The following is a 26108-nucleotide window of genomic DNA, read 5'->3' as shown; positions in this document are numbered from 1 at the left end:
AGCTCTTTGTTAAATAAACACATTGAGCATATGTGGGATTTATGCGGGAGAAAGAATTTCTGTTCAGACTAGAATATATTTTTGAAACTCCAAGTTCATAAATAATTTTTAACAGTTGTAATAATAATAAAAAGAAATTCTTAACGTTCATCCAGAAAGTAAAATCACACATTGAATTTGCTGATAATCAGAAGGTCAAAAATGAAAAAATGTTACGACATTTACCTGCTTTGTTTTATTTTTTCTCCGACAAGTAGGCAAATAAAACGAGAAACCTCGTTCTAGTTAATTGTGGAGTCGTGCTTGTTTGAGGTTGTGTCAAAAGACGCCATGCTTTCTTTAAGAGCGTGGAAAAAGAACTAAATTGGTTGGAGTAAGATTATGCTCACTATGGAAAATCAACTAAAGGTAGCCAAATAATGACTTCATTGCACCTAGGGCATCATCATCCTTGGCATGTCAACTTCTATTAAATCTACAATGCATTAAGCAAAATCAATTCATGATATACACAAACATTTCCTCTTATACAGCAGGTACTCCAGGTAGAGTGTGGGACTACTCCGTGGTGTTAATTATTGCCCCTAGGGAAGTGATGATCTAATCCTGCGATAGACTCAAGCCATCGATAGCTCCTGTTACACCCAAGTCAGGTTCATCTTCTATCTGTTTCCCTTCAAATCTATCCTTGAAGCTGCCATCCTTATCTTTTGCACATTCTGCAACTATGCATTCCTGAAATCTATAACAACTGATGAGATGGTCATTTGTTATCCCAGCAACTTGCATAAACGAGTACACAACGGTTGGACCAACACCCCGAAACCCTCTTTTCACCAGGTCTTTACTTATCACATCTGCTTTTGATGTCTTGATGGGAACTTGCCTGGGATAGCGGAAGTGACCAACTGTGGGTTTATGGTTTACAAAGCCCCATATATATTTATCAAAAGATCCAAACTCGTCTATAATCTGCATCATCATCATAGGGTTGGCAATTAAAATCTTTCAAGGATTAAAAATGCAATTTTATTTCATGGCCTTTGCAGGTCAAGGAAAAAAAAAAAAGCACACCATATTAATGAAGTACAAGAGCAAATAACCAATGAGACATGTGCTAATGGCATCAATAAAATTCTCCAATCCATTATCGATATAGCTTAAAGCTCAATTACCTTCTACTATTTAAAAAAAAAAACAAGAATAGAACTAGACCTAGAACAGAACTGATACGATTCAGGTCATGTACTCATATGGTCAAATATTTGGTGTATTTATCTAGTTGCAAGTTATAAACATGCCATCCACGTTTACATCCAACACAGAAGGTCCATAAAATCACTTGAGAAATGGAACATAGAGTGGAAGGCTTAAGGAGTTGTGACAAACATAACGAATCCATCATGTGTCAGGAGACAGTTGAAGAAAAAGAACAATCAAGAAACAAGACATCCACATGTCCGATGAGAATGTGTGTGCATCTACATTCATCAGAATCGTCACCTATTTAGTGAAACAATTAATTTCTATGCTCAGTAGAGAGAACTTGAATCTAGCACATACCTTGCACATCTGACGAGCATTTTCGATAATTACTCGTAGCTTCAACTCCGAGAGAAGCGAGCTGGCTATGCTTCCCACTGCTGTAATTCTCTTCTCATTTAATTTTGCTACTCCCACAGGTTCAAAATCCTGAAATACATCTCTGCATAGAGACGCATCTCGATTGAGATAAGAAAGGTTATTGCCAAATTGTAACTCATAGCAACTCTGAAGGTCAACATATGAGGAAGCAGTAAAGGTCAATATATGAGGAAGCACTAACGTGTATTACCTAAATAATTGCCTTTTATTAAGAATGGCAGGCCAAGTAAGTTCTGCCAAAGCAGTTGATAAGCTCAGCAGTTCAAATAGCTTCCTACAAGAGGTAACACTGTTAAATCACAAGCCATGAAAGACTTTTTAATGAAGATTGAAGAGTTCAGTTTCACCTTGGCATTACAAGTTCAGGGAGGGGGGAGGATTGGAAATAATATCATTCATGACATACCTATCATCGTGAACTGGAACCCCCCATTCTTCGTCATGGAATGCGACATAACAAGGATCTTGACAAATAATAATAATAAAAAAAAATCAGAAAAAGGGATTAACATATTTAAGTGTGTGTGTGGGCATATGTATATAGGTATATTAGCAAAGTTACTAAATGGGTGTAAATCCCACCGTAATTTATATAACAAAGTCCTAAGTAGAGAGGTAATAATTACTCGACAGGCAAAAGCAGCAGACTTGATGAAAGTTTCAGTTATTATAAAAGACTACAAGTTCGAAAAATAATCTCATACAAAGGAACTATATAAGACAGAATCATTAATGAGATATGCCATGAAATTACTCCACGAAATTGCCTAATTTCTAGAATTACAGATTTACAATTATATATACTCACCATCAAATATAATAGGTATTCTATAATACTATCTCATATCCGGTGTGATGCCTGTTAAAGTAGGTTTTTAAAACAAGTAGGCCTATAGATGTGTTCAGATTTAGATAGGTATGTGTTTTAACGAGATAGGCTTTAAATAGGCCAACTATGATAGGTTCATAATGATTAGGCCCATCAAGATATGTTTTTAAATAAGTAGACCCTCTTCTATTAAAATAATAGATGCATAGACCGGCACAAATATCGACGAAGGACTGACCAGCCAAAACTTTTTAAGATTTTCATCTTTAATAATTAGTATAGATATGTAAACACCTAAAACGTTACTCCCTCCTTCCCCTTTTTCATGCCCCCCTTGGAAAAAAATTTGTCCCAAAATACTTGTCCATTTATGTTTTCAAAACATGAATGTTTTTCCAAAGAATAACCTTGGAATACAATTTCTGAAGTTTGACTAACATACATTTACACCTAGATCAATTTAATTCATTGCATTTATTAGGGGTAGACAAGAAAACCAAACACTCTAACCAAAATTTTCTTAAAATGCGTAATTTTTTCAAAAGGAATATGTAAAATGGGACGGAGGGAGTACTTGACATTGATTTTAATCAACCACAAATCTGTCGAATTCGATAATGACTACAAAAATGCACAAGTATAACTAGTATTTAGCAAATATATTTTAAACCAAAAAAAAAAAACATTGCTTTTATCAAAGCAAAATAGTAAATCGATTCATAATATCAAAACTATATTTGATTAAAATTAATATTTTTATGCAGACACAATATTATCTACACATTTTTTCCCCCAAATTTTGGTTCATCATACAATTATTTTGGTGCATCTCGTGTCGATGTTTGCAGTGGAGCCTAATGCTCTCTAACATAGCTGGTATAAATGGATATATGTAAACTAAGATTATTAAAAGAAAACAAGGCACTAAAAGAGGGAATATACAATGTCAAAAAAATTAACATTATAAGAGATTAACTTCATTGCAAATCAGACTATCTCTGTTGAGAAAATTCATCTAAATCTGATAATCTTCCAAAATATGCATTAAAATAAGTGCGGAGGAATTTTTTTAATGAAAAGTAAATATGTCTGAATAGATAGATACACACGTCAGATTGACACACATTAAGCATATATGACACTAAAACATATTAGACCAATAATGTAGAAAAACAAATGGATGTTCAGAGTTGGACAACGTAAAGACAAACTAGAATCCTTGCTTTGGACAAGCACAAGTAAACAAACAAGATGTGAGCATCTAGTGTGCTAGGTTGAATGGGTATAATCTGTGAGCATACACACACGCGTGTGTGGGTGTGTGTATGCGATGGAAAATTGATATAGGGTTTTTAAATGGACCAATGAATCACTTCAGCATAAGAATATTACGCTAGGACACGAAACAGAAAATTATGTGGATATCATTCATGAAAACACATGCTTAGGCTTAATGTAACAAATCTGTCTAGGCTCAATATAACTAATTTAGGAATTGGCATTACCATAACAGAGATAATCCAGAAAGTGGGAACCTACATAATCTAGTGAGTACAAGATGTCTATCTGATTTCTATGTGGATGTAAAGAAAGGCACAAACAAAGTATATCCTTAAACTACTCAGACCGCTTTCGTTAATGAAAACACCTCTGGTCCTTGTTTTCATCTTAAATAGACAATACACTAAATTTATCAAGGCGCCTACAAAGGTAAAGCATACTGATCTAGCATTTGAATCTTCGGACTACACATTGTTACAGGCTTGCAACACTGACTGACCCGAATTTATAAAGCTGATATTGCTTAGAGCTTATTCAGGCCATTGGTTCTAGTCAGGAAAGGGACCTTAACATAGAGACACATAGCTTACGGGAAGAGTTAAACAAGATATGCAATAAATTTTACAATTATGCCTGCTACGATTCCAACACATACGACAAGATACATTATTAAAATTCCTGAACAGGTAAGTAATTAGTATGATACACCAATTTGCAGCATACCGGTATTTGGAGTAACCCAAGCACATCTTTTCTTGGCATCAACCAACTCCCCCGTTCCCAATTCTCCATTTACACTTCCATCACTCCCAACACCTTTCTGAGCCTTCGTAACCGACTGCTTCCTCAAAATCGGCACACTCTTCCTCGTAATCCTCCCAGTCGAAGCTCGACTATGAGACGAATCCGACGAATTATCCGAAGAACACGACGCATTCATCGACAAATTGGACCTAAACACCCTCCGCTCCTGCTCCTTCTTCACCACACAATTCATCAGCTTCCCATTCGGAATCGCCCCCGACAATGTCGGCGACTTCTTCCCCTTGACTTCGCCACTAACAACCTCCATTTTAGTGTTACTCTTCGGTTTCGCCACCGGTTTACGCAATTCCACCGGTCTAGATTTGTTCCCGGCGGGTCCGAGAACCGGACGTGACTCCGAATCAGCTAAATTCATCGATCTAAGGCCAATAACGCACAATTAGGGCTTGTAAATCAGCGAAATTGGGGAAAATAATGTGGTGCGCATTGGCTGCGAATGTGAAATTGGAAACCCTAGATTTGGAAAATAGAAAGTGAAATTGAGATGAGAGAAGTGTGTGTATGAATGAGATGAATCGAGTGAGGGAGTAGATAGTCAATAATGGTGTTGCTACTCACACTACTAGTAGTAGTAGGAGTATTAAACTTTTGTTGTATCTATCATTATTTTTTGTGTGTACATCTGTCAAAAATGCCAACTATACTAGCAGTATAGAGCTATTCACCAAAAAACCCAATCAACTTTTCAATTTTTTGTCATAAAACCTTTAAACTTTTCTTTTCACTAACAACCCCAATAAACTTTACTAAATTTATGAAAAAATTTAATCAGAGTTACTTATCGCTGACATATATGGACTAATCATGATTAACATATCTTATGTGGCAATATGATTAAAATTAATCAAAAAACTAAAAAAGTTTATTTTTGTGAAGATTTAACTACACGATCTAAAATAAATATAAATTATGATTTTGATACAAACTTTCATGTCCGTGAATTTTAACAAGTAATCATGATGATTAAATAACTTACTTGATAAATTATAACAATTCAAATTAATATAATAGAAGAAAAAACAAGCGGGAAAAAATCAGACTGACAAGCACATCTTCACTTATTTTTATATTATTTTTTAAATCAAAATTATAAAATATCATACTATAAAATCATAATCCGCCAATTATCCTTAAGTAGAATATATATACATATGACTCGTAGAAGTGAGACATTTATGTAGAATAATTAATATAAATTAAGTTTAAATAAATTATAAAACGGTCAAAATAATATATTCTTTGGTACAAACGATGAAAACACTTAGATCTTCCTTGTAGCGTGGGTTTATGAAATTATAATATTATAAAATATTAAAGAAAAAATTATATTTATTATGTAGCACACACGTGTATAAAGAAATGCAAATAAGGGAAAAATACTTAACAAGTCAGATTGATGAATTTAACCATGGTTTATTTTTTATATTTTTATATAATTTAATAAAGTTTATTGGGGTTGTTAGTGAAAATAAAAGTTCAAAGGTTTTTTGGCAAAAAATGACAAGTTCATTGGGTTTTTTTGGTTAATAGCTCAGCAGTATATCAGAAGATGCTATCTCTGGTATTCCGGTTTTTCAGATGTTTTACTTTTTAATTTTTCGATCTCGTAAATTAAATGATTATTTATAATCTACAGTATCAAAATAAAAGATTTTAAAAATATTCATAAATTTCATTATTACTTTAAAGACTGGTTGATTTAAAGGTGGTGCAAATTTTAAAAAGTTGATTAATAATATCATGATATATTTTTCTGAAGGTAAAACAAGTGAAGAATGGGAATATATCTCTGCCATCTGGTGGCTTTAATTATTATTGGGGATATTAAATATGAAGAAACATGTGAAGGAGAGCAGTGAGATGATTTATTTCTGAAACCGAGCAACAAGCAGCAAAGATGTTTCCGGAAAAGGAAAGCGCAAAGAGGGGGACACGTGACCTCGGGATCCATGTGCACCTCATACATGTTTCTAGGACAGTTTCGGCTAATCTAGCCCGAGTAATTTGTTATCTGAACATGTTAACAATTTATAATGATGATCCTTGTATTAAGGATCATTTTTTGGTTAAGTAAAGAATTCTGTTTAATTGATGATGATTATCTCAATAAAAAAATCTCTATAAACAAAAATCTTTCGTTTAAACAAAAATGTTAGACCCTGTTTGGAAGTTAAAGGTTTGGACAAAAATTAGAGGTTTGATGTGGTTTTGAGGTTTGACTACTACAATCCGTTAGTTTAGTTAGCGGATTGAATTAGAGGTTAAGGTCCAAAAAGCTAATTTGAAAAAGCTACTTTGAGGAATTTTTTGGATAAGAGGTTTTGGTTTGTGTCAGAAAAAACTAATCAATCAGCTATTTATCAAACAGTTTTACGAGAAACAGTTAATCGGATCATCTAGTCAAAACATCTAATTCAATCAGCTAGTCAAAACATCTACTTCAATCCGCTAATAGCTAACCGCTAATCCTTCATCAAGTTAAAAATAACCGTTAGTGTATGATCATATTGATAATCACCAGGAATACCAGGTCCAATTGGTCTGAAAAATCTAAACCTCATACTCTCCTGTAAATACCTGAAAAGCTTGTTCATCATTGTACAGGACACTCACTAATAAACAGGGTATTAAATTTGTACCTGGACCAACATTGTTTTAACAAATAGAGATGATTAATCTGCAGATATCAATAACCTCTGTAGAGTTCAACAAACAGACTCGTCAACGAACTCATTGTGGGGGAACCCAGGTTAGCCTTGTGCCAAAATATATATTACCTGCCTAAGCTTTAAATTAACAACGAAGTATTCAGAGAGTAACAACAGACAACTCGTAAAACTGTTCTAATTGTTGGCACAAATAAAAAGTTTGTAACACTACAAAACTAGGTTATCCGCTTGCTGATTAACATTCTCAGAGAATGATTCAGGATATTGGCTTGGCACGAGTAGCTGGATCTTCAGTAGACTCAACTTTGATCATGAAAATGTATCCCAGTATCCATAGAAGAATGTATACAAAGGGAACCCAAGATAGACAAGCAAGAAGACTCATGATGCTACCGACATACTGAGGATCACTAATCACTCCAAAGGGAAATTCTGTCACCCATGGAATGTTTTTGCCGAATCTCACACCATAATAGGTCCCTGCTTCACCAAGCAACTGATAGACCCTGCATAAATGTATACATGTCAGATAGTGATTTCGACAGCTGATTGACATGGACTTAACAATATACACAATTACGTAGCATACAGGCACAAAGTTATACTGCAAATAAGAACACGAGTACCCTCGACATATTATCCAAAAATGAGACAAACAGAAATTCCGAGCTGGCACATAAATTCCCATTTAAATAGGTTTATTTATCAAAGTCATCACTGAGGACCTGAGGTCGTTAAATAATATCAAATAGGACATTAATGTTCATGGGTTATAAATCGAGTCACTATACTGTTGGATGATATCACTCGACTCGAGTCATTAAAATATTTTGATGAAAAATGTACAAAGACAAATGAGCTGATGGGGTGCTTATGTGGATAATGAGACCAATAAATCCAAATTAGTATGTCAATACATGTACACTATTACAGGAAAAAGTTAAAAGGTGCAATTTGGGGCCTAAAACCCCTAAATCTCTGCATATGATAAACCCATTGTTATTTCTATTTTTGTGCTTGAATCAGTTCAAAAGAGCAACTAATATTTGACATAAGAGAGATGGTAGCCATGGGGACCGATGAAGTGGAGATCTATGCTTTCTATATGTATGTACACCCTTTTATAACCTTAACTATAACCATTAGTTTTATAACATGGATATGAATGAAAAGGTCAGGTTACGACGTGTCAACATAGTTAGCAAAACTAGCTGTTATTTGGCAAAACATACTATTTTTGCCAAGTGGATGATGATTCATCACAAAAACTTAACAGCTCAACGGCAGAAAATCAACTGATTCCCTCCAACAGTATAGTAAGTTGAGTGCCACCCTGTGGACATTGATAATTTATTTAATATCATTTAACGACTCCGGTTATAACTTTAAAAATGAACCCTTTCTTAATAAACTGTATAGGGTTGCCTGTAACCAAGATAACTAATGTTTGAAAACACAGGTTTTAAGTTTATCAGGTGCTACATACAGAATACAATGCTTTTTATCGAAATATACTGCTCTTATATATATGTGTGTGTGTGTGTGTGTAAAAAAGAGTTGAAGGTCCATGTACAAAACATCCTTTCTCAACCCTGATTTTGCAAGTGCATTTTGTGGCATTTCATTAGCTATTACCTTGTGTGTAACATTTTTAATGTACTGCCTCGTTATGTGTGATGCACAGACTATACCAATTAACAATAGAACTTAGATATAATACGGAAGAACAGCAATAAGACTACTACAGCGGTTTGAATTACAGATACTGGATAGAAATGGACATTCGAGAGGCCACACTCTCCAGAGTCTAATTAACAAAACACACAAAATTCCCTGCTAACCCTCATCCCCTTTTCCCCCTTAACAACTACTCCCAATCTTCTCTTCTGTCAATAATACCCTTTGACTTCGCTGTTGACGCTTTCTACTTATCCTCAGCTGTAGTTACTTCTTTACCCTTCCATTTCTTCCTTGTAAACACCTGGGTCCCAGGCTGTGTACGTGGCTGCATCACAATACTCCCCGCCCAAAGTTTCACCTTGTCCTCAAGGTGAAAAGAAGGAAACTGATGGTCTGCAATCAAAACATCCTCCCAAGTGGCCTCATAATCCGGCAACCCCTTCCATTTAATCAGTGCTTCCATTCGAGTAGAGGATCCCTCCTGAGTTTGCCTAACTTCGAGCAACTCCTCTGGTTCAGCTTTTAACTCCAGAGAAGATGACAAACCACACACTGTTGAACATGCGTAGTAATATCACGACGCATCCCGACCCAATACCAATCAGCTGCTATACGTAAGTATGTCTTCAACTCGCCAGAGTGGCCGCCCATTGCTGAATTATGATATTCTTGAAGCAGACTTTGCTTAAGAGTAGAATCTTTGGGTATCACGGTGCGCCCTTTGAATAATAAACGACCACCAACTACAGTGAACTCCTGATGATCGTGTGTCCCCTCAACAATATCAGATATGATCCGCTGAATAAATGTGTCCTGTTTCAGCTCTTGGTCGAGCACTGTCCAAGAGATTTGTGGCATGGAAACCATGGTGGCTAGTACCACCTCTCCCCCAACTTTTCTAGATAGAGCATCTGCCACCCGGTTGGAAGCCCCTGGCTTAAACTGAATCTCGAAATCAAATCCCAGTAACTTAGTCACCCACTTCTGATAATCCGAGTTGACTTCCCTCTGCTGAGTGAGGAATCGTAAACTCTGTTGATCGGAACGGATAATGAAGTGCCGGCCTAAGAGATACGGCTTCCACTTCTGGACAGCTAAACAAATTGCTATCAGCTCTTTTTCGTACACAGATTTGGCTTGGCCCCTTGGTCCCAGAAGTTTACTGAAGTACGCAATGGGCCTAGTATTCTGCATCAATACGGCGCCAACTCCATGGCCTGAGGCGTCTGCTTCGATGACAAAGGCTTGCTGAAAGTCAGGCATTGCGAGAACCGGGGCACTTGTCATTGCTTTCTTCAGTTGCTCAAAAGCATGTTGAGCAGCACTTCCCCAACAAAAACTATCCTTTCGTAACTGCTCAGTCAACGGAGCTGCAATGCTGGCATATCCAGAAACAAACTTACGGTAATAGCCAGTCAAGCCAAGGAATCCCCGTAATTCCTTCAAATTCGCAGGAGGCAGCCAATCTAACATCACCTGCACTTTATCCTTATCCACTTCGACACCCTCTTTTGAAATGACATGACCGAGGTACCCAATAACCTCTTTCCCGAACACACATTTCTTGAGATTAGCAAACAAAGATTGTTTAGCCAGCACGTCTAAAACCAATTGCAGATGCTGAATATGAGTGTCCACAGTGGGGCTATAAACCAGAATATCGTCAAAAAAGACGAGTACAAACCTCCTCAAAAAAGGGCGAAAAATGTCATTCATGAGGGATTGGAAGGTCGCAGGCGCATTCATCAAACCAAAAGGCATTACGAGAAATTCGTAATGCCCGTCATGTGTACGAAAGGCAGTTTTGTGCGTATCTTCCGGCCTGACCAAAATTTGGTGGTACCCTGCACGTAAATCCAATTTGGAAAACACTGCTGCACCATGCAATTCGTCCAAGAGTTCCTCAATTACCGGGATAGGGTACTTATCAGCCACTGTTTCTTTATTAAGTGCGCGATAATCTACGCAAAATCGCCACGAACCATCCTTTTTCTTAACTAGCAACACGGGACTAGAGAAAGGGCTACTTGATGGTTTAATTATACCTGCAGCTAGCATTTCAGATATAAGCCGCTCAATCTCGTCCTTTTGAACTTGAGGGTAACGGTAGGGTCGAACTCCAACCGGATTGCTGCCCTCTTTGAGGATAATGGCATGTTCGTGGTGTCTAACTGGTGGAAGTCCCACGGGCTCTTGGAAGACTTGGGAAAATTGCTGTAAAACTGGTTGTACGAAGGCTGGAATAGCTGCCGGCTTCGAGTCACTGCGGTTGACAGCCTCACTCTGGCCCTCCAAAACACTACACTCAACCCAGTAGCCTTCGTTCCCTTTTCTGAGTACCCTGCGAATGGCCTTTAGAGAAATTTGAGCCTTAACCAGCGACTGATCGCCCACCAAAGTCATGGGAACTCCTCCCACTTCAACTTCATAATCTGTGTCTTCCAATTGGTTAACACCACCCCCAATTTCTCTAACCATTGGATGCCTAATATGATGTCGGAACTGCCCAGTTTGAGTGGTAAAAAATCCTCAACTACGACTACACCACCGTTCAAAACCAATCGAACTCCTCTGCATATGCCTTCCCCATGAATCGCTTCCCCATTTCCCAGTGAAACCCCAAAACCCCCTTCATCAGCCACTGGAATCCCTGTAGCACTAAGTGTATCAAAGGAGATGAAATTATGGGTTGCCCCGGGGTCTATCATCACCACCACTTCGAAGTCACCAACCACTCCACGTAACTTCATTGTTTTGGGATTTGAAATACCCACAACTGAGTTTAAAGACACCTCCGTGAGGACTTCCTCTGTTGGGGATGGAGGGGCATCAGTCCCTTCACTCTCGACATCCTCATTTTCCTCCGAGATCAACATCACATTCATCTCACGTTTCTTACATCTGTGGCCAATAGCCCACTTAGCATCGCACCGATAACACAATCCGCGTGCTCGTTTCTCCTGTAACTCCTTATCTGTCAACCGTCGGACTTCACTTACAGCAGGTAAGGCCATAGTGTTTGAGTGAGGTGAAGATACGGAAGCCTGAGATTCTGAAGAACGTGAACTCCAACCTCGAGACATGGGTGGACTCGTAACTGGAGTAACTGGGTAGGAGCCTACAGTTGAAGAAAATTTCTGATTCCAAGTAGAACCTCCAGTTTTCAGAGCTCCGCCTAGAGATTTCTTCTCGCCCCACACACGATATTTCTCCTCAACCCTCACAGCCAGCTCCATGGCATGATCCAGGCTTACAGGATTCATCAGCCTCACTTCCGCCTTGAATTCATCCTTCAGCCCATTAATAAATTGTCCCAACAGTATATCTTCCGGCACCCTATCCAGTGGGGCAGCTGTCTCAATAAACTTCTTACGATACTCATGTACAGTCGTTGTTTGGAAAGTGGCCAACCACTGTTCGTAGAGAGACCCCCCATTCAGCGAACGAAACTGGCGTAGGACAAAATTTTTTAAATCAGTCCAGCGGCGTATCGGGTGACGCTTGTTCTCCCATTGATACCAACGTAAAGCATCCCCATCCATGGCTACCGCCGCCGCATCTAACATCTCCTCCTCCGATAGCCGATAGAATTGAAAGTAGCGCTCAACACGCAGTACCCACCCATCAGGGTCAACACCATCAAATATCGGCATATCCAGTTTACGATAACGCCAGTTGGAATTTCCAGTATTTGGACCCCCTCCAAAACCTCCATGAGAGCCACCAGATCCAGTGCGGTCACCCATTCCTTTTGAAGCTTCTCCGTTATCCCCCATAAACGAATTAGGGTTGCCAGTCAACCGCCCCCCATTCGACCCACTTGGCTCAAATATCTCAGGGAACCCACCCGGTTTAGATCGGAGCTCAGTCAAGGTGGATTTGACCTCCGCTTGAAACTTAAGCTGTTCAGTGCGCAAAGTCGAGATCAAGGAGTCCTGATACTCGCGACTGCGATTCAATCGGCCTTCCAAACGCCCCGCCAGGGACTCAAACTCGACCCCCACCTGCTTCGTTGCGAGGCCCTGACCCTCCAACACCACTTCTGTCAACGAATGACGCATGGCGTCCACCGCCGCAGCGACTGCCTTCTCCACCAACATTTTCAGACCCTCCTCAATCGAACCCAACTTTTCCTCAACCAGATCTAGTCGTTGTCCCGTCGTCGGAGGCCCCATCAGATCGAATTGCTCTGATACCACTTGTGATGCACAGACTATACCAATTAACAATAGAACTTAGATATAATACGGAAGAACAGCAATAAGACTACTACAGCGGTTTGAATTACAGATACTGGATAGAAATGGACATTCGAGAGGCCACACTCTCCAGAGTCTAATTAACAAAACACACAAAATTCCCTGCTAACCCTCATCCCCTTTTCCCCCTTAACAACTACTCCCAATCTTCTCTTCTGTCAATAATACCCTTTGACTTCGCTGTTGACGCTTTCTACTTATCCTCAGCTGTAGTTACTTCTTTACCCTTCCATTTCTTCCTTGTAAACACCTGGGTCCCAGGCTGTGTACGTGGCTGCATCACATTATGCTTTTCTTTCTGTGTTCACACTTTTTAATTCAATCTTTCGGCCTATTCTGATGATATCCTATCTAAACATTGCCTATTACCGTTTAATACATTTGCGAAGCTTCTCAAAACATTTCAAGGTGTTACAGACAGAGTCTTCTCCGACAAAATTTGCAAAAGCAGGGTTACATCTGCATACATCTCTACTTGTGACTGGGATATAACCAGATTGTGGACAACGGTCAACGGGCATGGTATATATACTCTGAATTTGGCTTAAAAGTTACCATAACATCTAATTTCAACCCAATTTACCCCAAATTTTAATATGTTCTAATACAATATAATCCTCATACCTTAAGGTTATTGGAATACCAGTCACTTATCTGAGCTCAGTCTCGTGATGATCCTGGTAAACCATACTCTTAATATCTCGAGGTTTTAGAAAAATCCGGTCACTTAACATTCTCAACATATTAGACAAGTGTAGCCCGAACCCTCAATCCAAAATGGCACAATATATCTCAAATCCTAACTCGTGAAAACATTAATGACATAATATACGATCCAATTAAGCCACCCTCATAACACTATTATTGCGGGTTTCCTAATAATTGAAACAAAAACACATTTCTAATATACACATAAGAGAGAATACATAAGGCCATAAGGGGTAAATAAAGAAAATAGCAGACCTGAAATTGAGGAACTGGCCAAAGAAAAAAAGGGGCCAGAAGTAAAGAGGGGGAGGCCAGGAAAGAGTGGAGACGGAGAAGAGAGCAATGAACTGAAGAAGCTTCAAGAAATGAGAGACAGAAGCCATGACAGTAGAGGGGTCTCTGCCTGATTTGGAGCATAAATCAACCCATTTTTGTGGATTGTTCCAGAGGTAGTAATAGAATGGGAATGGCAAGATCACCCCAATCCCTGCTATTATACCCATCTCTTTTTATCCGAGTTGGTGGAGTTGGCTCAGCTGGGCTTGCAGCGTCAGATGCGAATCGCTTGTGTATGCTTAACTGCACTAGTAGAGTAGAGTAGTAGATCGACTTTCAGTTTTTTAATTGACCTAGGCGTAGGACGGAGGGCCGGGGCTGGTACTTTAAAATTTGTTCTCTTTAAACTATCAGTTTTTTATATTTTATGGACAATTTATTAAGTAAATATATTTTTTCAGTTTAAAACTAAAAATAGATTAAATATGTAAAACTCAATATTTTATCTTAATCTAATTAATTTATATATGTAGAACTCAAGCTCCATATCCATGATGTCGAGGTTTCAGTTAGTTTGTAAACGTAAGTACACTCTCCGTCCCACAATACATGTCTATTTTATTTGTTATATTGATATTATTCTCAGATTATCATAACAATTAATAAAATTTTAATACAAGTCTACATTCCTTCATTTACTAGGGTATAAGTGAAAAATTCACATGTCAATTCAAGAAAAGTGTCTATACTTTAGAAATTTTATTTTTAGTTAAGTTTTATAATAATCTTTAAAGATTTATAGAATTATTATTAATTGCTAAATATAAACTAAATGCGACAAACTTAATATCTCACAAATTCTGATTATACATTATAATTTCCCAATAAATAATTTTATCAAATATTTTTTAAAATTGTGAGTAAATTTGTTATATACCAATTTAATAATACTTGATATAAAAATTAATCACCAAAACTAATGGTAGCAAAGTTTGTTAATAATAATTTAATTACTTTATCATTGAATTTCTTAAAATTTTCTATTTTAACGCCAAATATTTAAATACTTTCTCAATATATATATATATATATTTTTAAAGGTATAAGGTATATACATACAGGAAATTCTTATCAACGAGTGAGGGTGAAATGTATGGTCCTCTGTCTCTCTCCTTGGCCTGAGCTTCTTCTTCTCCTTGCTCTTAATCTAAAGTTTATTATATTATAGCTCTGAAAGTGTAAGGCTTGTTGAGAAATGTCCATGTCCATGGCATTCTCATTATCTCCTCTGTCACAGCCTCACCCATCTCCAAAAGCAGCAGCTACAACTCATTCGCTCATCCACTCTTTCTCCATCCATCCATTTCGCTCAGCTTGCATTAAATCACCTCCTTCTTTCTCCAAGCTTCCTCTCACTCTTTCAGTCAAGTGCTCAAAGAGTGAAGCTCCGCCTGAAGTTGAACGTGCTCGAGGCGTCGCGGTCTATAAACCAAAATCATACCAGGTCATTGCTGATGATGCGGCTAATTCTCTCTTTGCTGCTCTTAGTGATGGTAAAACTCGCCTCGAAATCGATTTCCCGTAAGCCCGCTGTTTTTTTACTACTTGCTGCATTTTAACTTCATGTGATTTGCTTGCACTGCATAGTTGCCACCAATTTTACCAGTACTTTTGACTTTTTGCGCGTAATTTAAATAAGTCAAATGTATGGACAGCTTTCCCTTAATCAATATTAGGAGTAAAGAGACATTTTGTAAAGACCCCGGGTTGAGTAAACTTTAGGAAAGTATGGAATAGTGATCTCTATTAAATTAAATTCATTAGTGTCATAATTTTATGGAGAATTATTGTTCCTAATCAGTATATCTACTCCCTCCGTCCCTTTTTACATGTCCCTTTTGAAAAAAAAATTTGTCCCAAATTACTTGTCCACTTCTCTTTTCAAAGCAACTTTTTGTATGTTTTTTCAAAATGTAACAACTTCCAATGTTTGACTAGCATATATATATACACAACTCTATCTAATTCATTACATTTATTAGGGATATGTATGAAAACAAGATATCCACCTAACATTTTCTTAAGATGCGTTATTTTTTCAAAAGGGACAAGTAAAAAGGGACGGAGGGAGTACTTTATTTAGAGGATTAATCTTAGTATTTTTTTTGTAAGTTCCTTTTTTTTTGTTGCTAAATTTCTATGCAAGTTTTTTAATTTTATTTTAAACTCCTTGGCTACAAACAATCATTTCATGTATTTGAGTGTTACCATTTGCATACTAACGTATCTTCTGCTTCTCTTTTCATTTGTATCCAAGGCCCTTGCCCAGCGACATCTCATCTTATAAGGTACCATCTACACTGTCGTGGTTTTAGGCTAGCTAATGGCATCACAAAAAGTGTTTGTACCGGCTGTAAGAAATAGCAACATATCGCTCAATGATTTTTGCAAAGCTGTAGAATTGAATGTATCAATCCCTTGTTAGTTGGATAATAATATTTTTTACTAGATGCATGATTTTGTCATATTAATGATGATGTGAAGGGATCTTCAGATGAGTTCAGTGATGCCAACATTCAGCTGGTGTTAGCAGTTGTTCAAAAGCTTCAAGAAAAGAAGGAAACAAGAGCTTGCATTGTTAGTTTCGATGCTTGTTATAATTGCAGCTGTTATGATTTTTGAAAGAAGAGATGAAATATGTTATCTGATAGTAATTTGTATTTAGGTATTCCCTGACAAGCCAGAAAAGCGTAGGGCCTCGGAGCTCTTTAAAGCAGCTTTTGACATGGTAACGTGAATTTCCTGTTATGATTAGGTCAGGTGTGATATCAAGGTCTTATTCGCAAAATTAACAGCTAAGTATACTCTTTCAGATTGGTGGCATATCATTAGGTTCATTAGATGATGTTCCTGCTGGTGCAGTGACCACATTCTTCAGATCCATAACAAAAACACTGGATTTTGATTTTGAGGACGATAATGAAGGTTGGTTTACTTTTGAAACTCTTACATATAAGACATTTTAAGTAGAAGAGAAGAATTCAAACACAGATATATCAGCTAATGAACCTAATAACAGTATTAGGTTTAGCGCAGCATTCATTCTAAAGGCTGGTAATTCAATAAGCTTCTCAAGGCTACGTAATAAACCTAAGTAGTTCTGTGCCTTTTGTCAAGTAATATTAGTTTCTATAATACCCCCTACAGTAGTCCTGTATATATGTACGCTAGATTCATGGGTTCTTATAAATTGCATAAGCTGTAAGCATAGTTCTTTGTCTCAGCCAAATTCGTCAAACAGCCCCATACCACCTGACTAAATGTTCCCCCTTCCCTTCCAAAAAAATTATGTATATTCTAAAAGATTTCTCCATCATGATTGCAGTGTTATATTGTAAGTTTTCTTTCCTATTCTCTGCACTTTACATCCTTCTAATTCTTAAGACTGCAGACAGTTGGAAGTCTGATGAACCTCCTTCCCTGTACATATTCTTAAATTGCAGCACACGTGAACTACCTTTTGTGGAGAAGTATGTGGTATGGTGCCCCTTTACCTACTTTCTTCTTAACTTGACATGGAACTCACAATTTCAATTTGAACACCCTACTACACTCACTTGCGCTATAAATTTTATCTTAGTTCTTTTGCAAGTATCCTCAATGTACAATTACTTCATCTCAGAGTACCGCATCACCCTATGAACTCTAGATGCACAATATGTCACTATATCACCTAGTTACATCTAGTGTATATTAAAAGTTTGTGGGTGTAATAGTAATGCTTCTCATCACCAGCTATTTTGGCAACTTTGTAATTTGAACTAGTAAATGCTTCCTTCTGTCTTGTCAAACTAGAGCTACATGTCTACAGATTATGTCCTTTAATGGTGCCATGTTTATGATTGAGTTTTATTTATATGCTGCATAAGCTAAGGGCGCTTAATTGAACATTTTATTATAGTCCTCCATAATTTTTTCCTAGCAAGTTTATACATCACTCAGGCTCAGAGAATATTATGCTTGTCTTATTACTTTAACCCATATCAATGACTGTGCTCTGCATCATCGAATGTTATATTGGTACAAATTACTCAAATGATTTTAGTTAGACTAGCATGTATTCTTGTTTATCAAATATGTTTATTAGTTTATAGAAGGGTGTTTTGAAATAATAAGTTCTACAGCAACGAACTGCAACCAATTTCTGAATATCAATATAAAGAACTGCAATAAGGGGAGGGGGGATAAAAACTGGAAACAATAGACGGAAAGTAGTTTTTTTTTTTTCCTTTTCTCTTTTTACCTTTGGTCTTTATATTATGGCCCCTTTGCCAGTTCTTAAGAATAGGCTTGGGTTTTGCAGGACTATTTTGCTTCATCAACTCCTGCACTTCTTTTCAATTTGGAACTTGACACATTACGGTATATGGCTATTATTGGAAGGCTAATGGCATTATTCATTATGATTGTAAATGGCTAACAATTTCAAATTTTCAGTGCTGATCTGGGAATTATAGGATTTCCACCAAAAGATTTGCAATACCGATTTCTATCTCAGTTTACTCCCATCTTCTACATTCGAAGAAGGGAGTACTCAAAGGTACCACTTTGAGCACTTCAGTTATCCTAATAGTTTTCTCAGAGTTCCTCGTTTCAAGCATAGGTTTTTAAATAATGTGCTTTGTCTGTGTGATTTGGAAGACAGTTGCAGTGGCACCATATATTGTAAATTATACTGGAGCATTGTTTCGCCAATACCCTGGTAAATGAATTCTTTTTTTTGAGTTTTGGAGTATGAAGCACTATACTTCTTTATTTGTTAAGAAGCAGCACCAAGCATATAAAAAACAAGGGGCGTATAGATGTTGAAAATATTAAATCCGGGCAGAAGTTTAATATAAGAAAATGAATGCTTCAGATGTAAAAAATAAACTCTCCCTTCTTTTATTGATTCACCGGCAACTTTACTTCCTAATCAACAACATACATATGTTTATGTTCTCTATGTTCCTTGAGGATATAGCTTATGTTGTACAAGTCTATATTGATTTGATATAAGATTTAAAATTTTAGAATACGTTGAGAAGGTATTTAATTTGTGCACACATGTTATAATTTAAGGCAAACAATATAATATTAAATTTCCATGTGTGAGACATCGGGACATTTACACTCTTTAAAGTGCAAAAGATAATGCCAACCTCAACGAGTTTGGAAGCAAGGTTCGTCTGTGCCAATAGGAATTATCTGATGTGTTTTGGTTTTTCTGTTAGTTATCAATCATCATTAAATTTAATCAACTTACCACTATATTAGAGTAGATTATGCACTTGCTACTTGCTAGGCATCTAACAGACCAAAAGTCTTTATTGAACTGTGTCATTTATATCATGGAAACATAGTTACTGGATCATAATTGTATTATGTTGCAGTGGACAATTTTGCACCTGTTGCGGCGAACCATTTTTCTTGTCTTAACAAGCATTATTGCAGGACCTTGGCAGGTGATGCTCAGACAAACAGATAATTCGTATGCTTGTGTGGCTGAAAGTGCTACTCGATTTACTCTGGGTGAAGTAAGTACAGTTTTTCTGAATCAAAATCCTCATTGCAGTATTTTTCCTCGTTACCATCACTTATTAGGTTTGACATTTATTTATTTAAAAACCAAAAAATTAACACTAGCTTGTATTTGCAGACCAAGGAAGAACTACTGAGGGTCCTGGGACTTCAAGAGGAACAAGGAAGCTCACTTGAATTCTTGCGAAGAGGCTACAGGGTATGCTCTCCCTTTATGTTTCGAAAGAGTCATTATCTCTAGTTGACCATGCTGTCTCCCCCACATATATCAGCGCTTTGTCTTTCATGCTTTGAAGGGCTTCTATGCCAAATAATCCTAATCTACATATTAGTTTTGCCTTTGAAGTTCATCCAAAGGACCAAACCAAAAATTATCTAATCACGAACCAAACTATTTCTTTTTCTTTTTTATTTTATTTTATCATCAACCTGCTTATTTTTATGTACTAAAAATATCGTTTAATATTGCAGAGTTCAACTTGGTGGGAAGAAGACGTTGAAAAGGAACTTCATTCCGCTTGGCGTAGCTGAGCTGCAGCTGAAGAACACAGACATCAAGAACTGCTTACATTTTAAGTCCAAAGAATGCAATCAGATATACCATAAGCAGCTGTGTGGGCTGTAGTCAATTCTCGTGTCTCTTACCGGATACAACAAGAGAATATTATCAACATCACTCTGAAAGGTCTGATCACAAGGATGTATAGATCACTTTTTGTTTACTTTGTTAGGGAGCATAACAATGAAGTCTTGGATCAAGATTAGCATCACAAAATAAATTGAGATGATTTATAGAATTTTAGTCAAGAAATATACATTCATATATTCTTTGGTACTGCCTCTGCAATCCTTATGAATTGTTAGACACGTCCTTTCCTCTTATTAGAGAGCAGTGCTAAGAACACAACCAACTTCTGTTTTGATCAGTGTTCCCGTAAATATTCACTATTACATTTTACTCGAGGAAGAGCTATTATAAGGTATACTTGATTGTCGTGTAGCAGTAAAATATGAGTGATGGGTTGGTTAGGTTTTGTTTGTTTGCTCTAACACAACACATGTGTATATACTTGTACTCCACCTTGGACCGGAGTGCAGAGGGAGCTATGGCCCGTGGGTGGGTTATTAACACAAAACATGACATGTGAGATTCTATACCTCTTTCATTTTCTTGGCTAGGCCAGCTGCAGTGCCAATGTGCCATGCCATATATCTACTCAAAATGCCCTTTTTATATTCATATTCCTGGTTAGTAGTTAGTTAATTGTTACATCCCTTCCAAAAACGACTAAGACTGGTCATTAGAATATAATATGCTTCTTGTAAGCCTTTCTCCCAACATCTTGATAAGCCCCCTCTCAACATGTTGGGTTTTTGTAATTCGTGGATGATACACACTAATACAGGTTTAGTCATTCGTTTTATGGACGTTAAGCACTAATACCTCTGTAGTTATTCGTTTTGTAGATAATATGGACGATAAGCGCAAAACACCGGTACGATTGGCTAAATAGGGGACCAATTGTAAGACCGTGACATAATGCTTAATGCTCATTTTTGTTTTTGAAAGTCAATTATTGAGCTGAACACAGCAAGGAAATGTTGAACTTGTCTGCAAGATGCTAGAAGGTAACCTTTGACAAGCTTTTCAAAATACTCTAGTTGGCTCACAATTTTCTTAAGTTAATTTTTCAAACCTTTTGAGTTGAACCAAATCCGTGAATCAGTGAGTGATTATAGAAGTACTCATAATAAGTGGAGACACATCGAAAGCTCTACTGCTAAATTCCTTCCTTTAAGATTCAAAGGCTACAAAAGTGAGTTTATCATGTCAATGAAAAGAGAATATTAATGGCTCTTCTTTCCATACCTTGTAATGGAGTACCATGACTTGTAAAAGGAAATTGGAAAATGATTCAACATGAAAAAGTTCAAACAAATGAGAAAACTTCGGTAACATGGCAATAGAGAGAAAGTCCCTCGGTTCTCTAAAATTCGATGACGAGAATTTAAATACTTATAGTTTATTTGGTTATAACACTATGAACATGAGAAAATGTTATCAATATCGACTATAAGTACAATGATAAGAAAATCACATTTTTATCTATTGTTCTTGACCCGCTACAATATATGTCTCGACTCTGATGACCCGTCATGAATCTGATCCGAAACCCGAGATGAATTTAGCCATTTAATTTCCAATTTTACTCCTCTGAGCAGAAAGTGACACAAGTACTAGGGGAAGAGGGGAAAAGAGAGATGCAAATGAAAACTCATTTTCTGATTGAACAAGATGAGCAAAGCAACAAGAGGAACTTTACAAATAGTGTCAGCAGTATTATTCCCTAAACTGCAACAGTTAAAACGACTAGATACGATTAAGTCACAACTGTACATTCATGGATCATGGATCTATCAAAGGATCCCATGCATACTACAGGAATCTGGCTGGTGGTCCATCCCAATCAAATGTGACACAAGTACAAACAAGGTTACAGAGGCTTTACATACTAATATACATAAGAAATTTAAATTTTTGACAAATGTCCGAATAAGAGATTGTTGCACCATATATAATATCTACATTTACTTAGAGCAGAAAGGTGAAAATTCAAAAAAAAAATGTCTTAAAAGAATTAATAATCACATGGGCTCTTGATAAATTGAAAGAGTATGTTGTAATAATCGTTTGTCAGGGACTCGGACCCCCTCTAAATATATATCTCCGTTAATAAAGGTAATGATTATGTTCTTAATTTCGGCTATGTGGAGTCCCATGATGTTAATCATCATTTGGGGTGGGTATTTTACCGAATGCATAATCTGTGAAATCACAGTAAAATGTGATTATGTAGGGTCAAAAGGGTTTAGGTCCACTAAGTACATGCAATAATCAAAGAGTAAATTTTTGGTGCTTAAAAGGGATCAAGCCATTACTGTCATCCACCTTATTCCCTCCAAAATTTCTTCCATTAAACCTGCAAATTCCCTTTTCCTTTAGTCAAAAGGATCCTCGATTATGGGTCCCAGCACTTTTATCTTAATCCTAATCTCCTAATCTTCAACTCACTTAACTACTATATTTTAACAAAGCTCAAACAACAATTTCAAGAACACTCCACTAAACAACAAATAAACAAACACTAATCAATCAATATAATCATCCCAACTGTAAAGCAAAACTCAAACTTTCTTGGTTCTTGAATCCCCCACCTCCCCACTTCTTGATTACCTCCTTTCTTTCCTCTACTTCATTCTTAACAAGAACCAAAAAAACCCAGAAACTTAAACCCACAAAACCACCAAAACACAATGCCTTCAAGGCAGAACTTGCCACAAAACCATCACCAAGATGCTAAATTAAGTGCCCTTTTTCTCACCATTGTCATTTTTGCTTCACTTGTTATATTTCTCTCATTCATTTACTTCATATACTACTTATGGTACTCTTTAGTGCATCATTCAAAAACTAGCCCATATGACTCTCCAAACTTCCTCGTTAAACTTCAAAAATTCACTTTTAAGGAGCTTAAAGAAGCTACAAATGGTTTTAGCAGCTCAAATTCTATTGGAAGAGGAGGCTCTGGTGCTGTTTACAGAGGAATTCTCAAAGATGGTAAGACAGTTGCTATCAAGTTTCTTGATTCAGTGTCCTTTGAAGGTGACCCTGAGTTTCAAAATGAGTTGCAGATATTAGGAGGGCTGAAATCTCCTTTTATTGTATTGCTTTTAGGATATTGTGTTGAGAAAAATAAGAGATTAGTTGTTTATGAGTACTTGCCTAATAAAAGTTTGCAGGAATCACTTTTTTCTGAGGCTGGTTTATGTTTGAGTTGGGTGAGAAGATATAATATCATACTTGATATTGCTAGAGCTCTTCAATTCTTGCATTTGGAATGTGATCCTCCTGTGATTCATGGGGATGTTAAGCCAAGTAATGTGTTGTTAGATTCTGAGTTTAGAGCCAAGCTTTCGGATTTTGGTTTGTCGAGATTTAAGATTGAGGAAGGTGAATTTGGAGTTGACTTGTTTAGCCAAGATTTTGGAAAGAGTCAAGAACTTTCAGGGAATTTAGCTATTGCAGGTGGAGAAACTCCGCCAACTGGGACACCGGAGGAGAGTGTTAATGAGGTTGATTTTTCTCTAGCTTTACAAGCTTCTTCCTCTAGGAAAAATGGGATACGGAGTACTAATAATGTGAGTGGTCTAAGATCAAGCTCTTTTGATTGTAATGACATTGGTTCTAATTATAATGATACTAAGAATAAGAATATTAAGGGGAAGGAGGTTATGAATCTTGATGATGCTGGTAAGGATTCAAATAAATTTGCAGATTATGATTGTGAGGCTTGTAGTGTTGATCTTAGTAAAGAATTCAATTCGAGTGATGCTATGATTGTTGAAGACAATGTTGTTGGTAAGAAACAATGGGGGAGGGATTGGTGGTGGAGACAGGAGGGGACTGGTGAGTTGTGTAGTAAAGATTATGTAACTGAGTGGATAGGGAGTCAAATCTGCCCATCATCAGATCAGGACTGGGAAGAAGAGAAAAAGGGCTATCATGATAAAACCAACTTAGATTGTTCTAAACAGGCAGACAAGTATGAACTCGAGGAGGTGAAGGAATCCGAGCTTCAAGTACACAGGATCGAATGTCCTAAAAAGAAGGATGAGAAGGAAAAATCAAAGGACAAGAAAATTACAAGTTCTAATAAGCACAAGAAAATGAAGGAATGGTGGAAAGAAGAACACCTAGATGAGCTCAAAAAAAAGAGTAAAAGGGCCAGCAAGCTCGAGACCAAGTCCAAGAAAAGGACTAAAATGCCTCATCTTGATTTAAGTAAATGCATTCATTTTTGCAAGAGAAGGAGATTGATGCAACAAGGCCAAACCGAGAGTGACCCCCATACGGAGTTCAGTTTTAGGAAAGGTATCAAGAAAAGTAATGATCATTCTATGGGAAGTGACATGTGGAGTGGAGAAATATTTAGCAGGGAATTAAGCAGCACGACGAGCATGAGAGGTACATTGTGTTATGTTGCACCAGAATATGGGGGAGCCAACTACTTAATGGAGAAGGGGGATATCTACAGCATAGGAGTTCTAATTCTTGTGATTGTTTCTGGAAGAAGGCCATTACACGTTCTTTCTTCGCCAATGAAGCTAGAGAAGGCAAATTTGCTCAGTTGGTGTCGACATTTAGCCCAAGTAGGGAACATCTTGGAGCTTGTTGACGAGAGATTGAATGATGAGTACAACAAGGATCAAGCAAGTCTATGTATAAACTTAGCTCTTGCTTGCTTGCAGAAAATGCCCGAGTTGCGACCAGACATAGGGGACATTGTCAAGATATTGACAGGAGAAATGCAGCTTCTTTCACTTCCATATCAGTTCTCTCCATCTCCACCATCCAAATTGTACAGCAGCTCAAGGAGAAAACAGAAGAGTTATGCAGAGTAGGTTCTGTAATTAGCATTCATGTTGCAAATAAACTGTATCTTGCTCATTATTTATTGGGTTAGGGGATGAAATTGTGCTTAAATGTTGCATATAAACTGATCAGATGTCCTATGTTTTGGAATTTAAATTACTCAAGTCCCGTTTTTATTTCTTAGGAATTTACATTATAACTACACTATGTTGCATATGGTTCGAAAGACCACTTCACTTGTTTGAGAATCAGAAATGTGTTTTTCCTGTTAGCTAATTAGATACCAGGAATGCAAAAGTCATAATTTGTGGGCGAAAATTGTTTCAATTGATGCCAGTTCAAGAAAAGTTTGATGCACAGCAGGGTAATGATTTTTGTTTGCGGACTGCAGTATAATGTATATAATAATAGTAAACCAGCAGTGGTAACCGTGGAAATCGGAGTTAGTCTATCAACCACTATCCAAACCTTCATTGGGATCATTTCAGTGCGTGCTTGACAACCACCACTTCTGGCTTTTTCTGCTAAAAAGTCGATTAATACTTTTCTTGACTCATTTGTGTAAAATGTCGGAATCACTTATACGGAAGTCGAGAATGATATACAGTAGTATTTCTTTCTGAACAGAAGTAGTTACTTGGCACTTGCAAATTTTGAACTCACAGTATGAATATAATCTATATTGTTGTCCTTGTCTTGCTACTCGAATGTCAATGAACATACACAAGTTTCTGACATGTAGTTTTGAGTTGACATATATAATTCTTGTGAGCTCAGACATATATAATTTTATATATAATTATATAAAGATGGCTCCGGCATGATTGTTGACGACACGAGATATCGTTCTCTCCACAATCCAATATTGTATCATGTATGCCAGCTTACAACAAGCATGAAGCATGGATTTCCTTATAAGTTAT

At 37.0% G+C, this 26108-nt stretch overlaps 4 protein-coding genes across 5 annotated transcripts; 2 read left to right on the top strand and 2 right to left on the bottom strand.

Annotated features, from left to right (window-relative positions):
* Positions 1-409: 409 nt before the first annotated feature.
* Positions 410-5149, bottom strand: LOC108227808 (uncharacterized). The gene is made up of 5 exons (XM_017403160.2): positions 4478-5149; positions 2051-2108; positions 1835-1918; positions 1564-1705; positions 410-972 (listed from the first exon to the last, which is right to left on the bottom strand). The coding sequence occupies exons 1-5, from the start codon at positions 4932-4934 to the stop codon at positions 601-603; spliced, it is 1113 nt and encodes a 370-aa protein (XP_017258649.1). The 5' UTR covers positions 4935-5149; the 3' UTR covers positions 410-600.
* A 2145-nt stretch (positions 5150-7294) lies between these two features.
* LOC108227898 (phosphatidyl-N-methylethanolamine N-methyltransferase) lies at positions 7295-14535 on the bottom strand. The gene is made up of 2 exons (XM_017403284.2): positions 14151-14535; positions 7295-7754 (listed from the first exon to the last, which is right to left on the bottom strand). Exons 1-2 carry the CDS (start codon positions 14396-14398, stop codon positions 7505-7507), a joined length of 498 nt encoding a protein of 165 aa, XP_017258773.2. The 5' UTR covers positions 14399-14535; the 3' UTR covers positions 7295-7504.
* Positions 14536-15285: 750 nt separating this feature from the next.
* On the top strand, positions 15286-20633 carry LOC108192866 (protein LPA3). Of its 2 annotated transcripts, none has more exons than XM_017359370.2 (12): positions 15286-15752; positions 16489-16519; positions 16716-16808; positions 16897-16959; positions 17045-17156; positions 17623-17708; positions 18535-18593; positions 18669-18771; positions 18873-18933; positions 19665-19747; positions 19870-19950; positions 20223-20633. In XM_017359370.2, the coding sequence occupies exons 1-12, from the start codon at positions 15427-15429 to the stop codon at positions 20280-20282; spliced, it is 1158 nt and encodes a 385-aa protein (XP_017214859.1). In that variant the 5' UTR covers positions 15286-15426; the 3' UTR covers positions 20283-20633. The 2 variants fall into 2 exon arrangements, with proteins under 2 accessions (XP_017214859.1, XP_063935964.1); XM_064079894.1 differs by having other exon boundaries at positions 15721-15752; positions 16489-16584; positions 16726-16808.
* A 2205-nt stretch (positions 20634-22838) lies between these two features.
* LOC108224654 (putative receptor-like protein kinase At1g80870) lies at positions 22839-25365 on the top strand. Its single transcript, XM_017399338.2, has one exon. It carries the CDS (start codon positions 23067-23069, stop codon positions 25212-25214), a length of 2148 nt encoding a protein of 715 aa, XP_017254827.1. The 5' UTR covers positions 22839-23066; the 3' UTR covers positions 25215-25365.
* The last annotated feature ends 743 nt before the right edge of the window (positions 25366-26108 follow it).

This window comes from Daucus carota, chromosome 6 (assembly GCF_001625215.2).
Source record: "Daucus carota subsp. sativus chromosome 6, DH1 v3.0, whole genome shotgun sequence".
Classification (NCBI taxonomy): Eukaryota; Viridiplantae; Streptophyta; class Magnoliopsida; order Apiales; family Apiaceae; genus Daucus; species Daucus carota.
The sequence above is the reverse complement of the archived record's forward strand: the minus strand, read 5'-3'. Positions and strand labels throughout refer to the sequence as shown.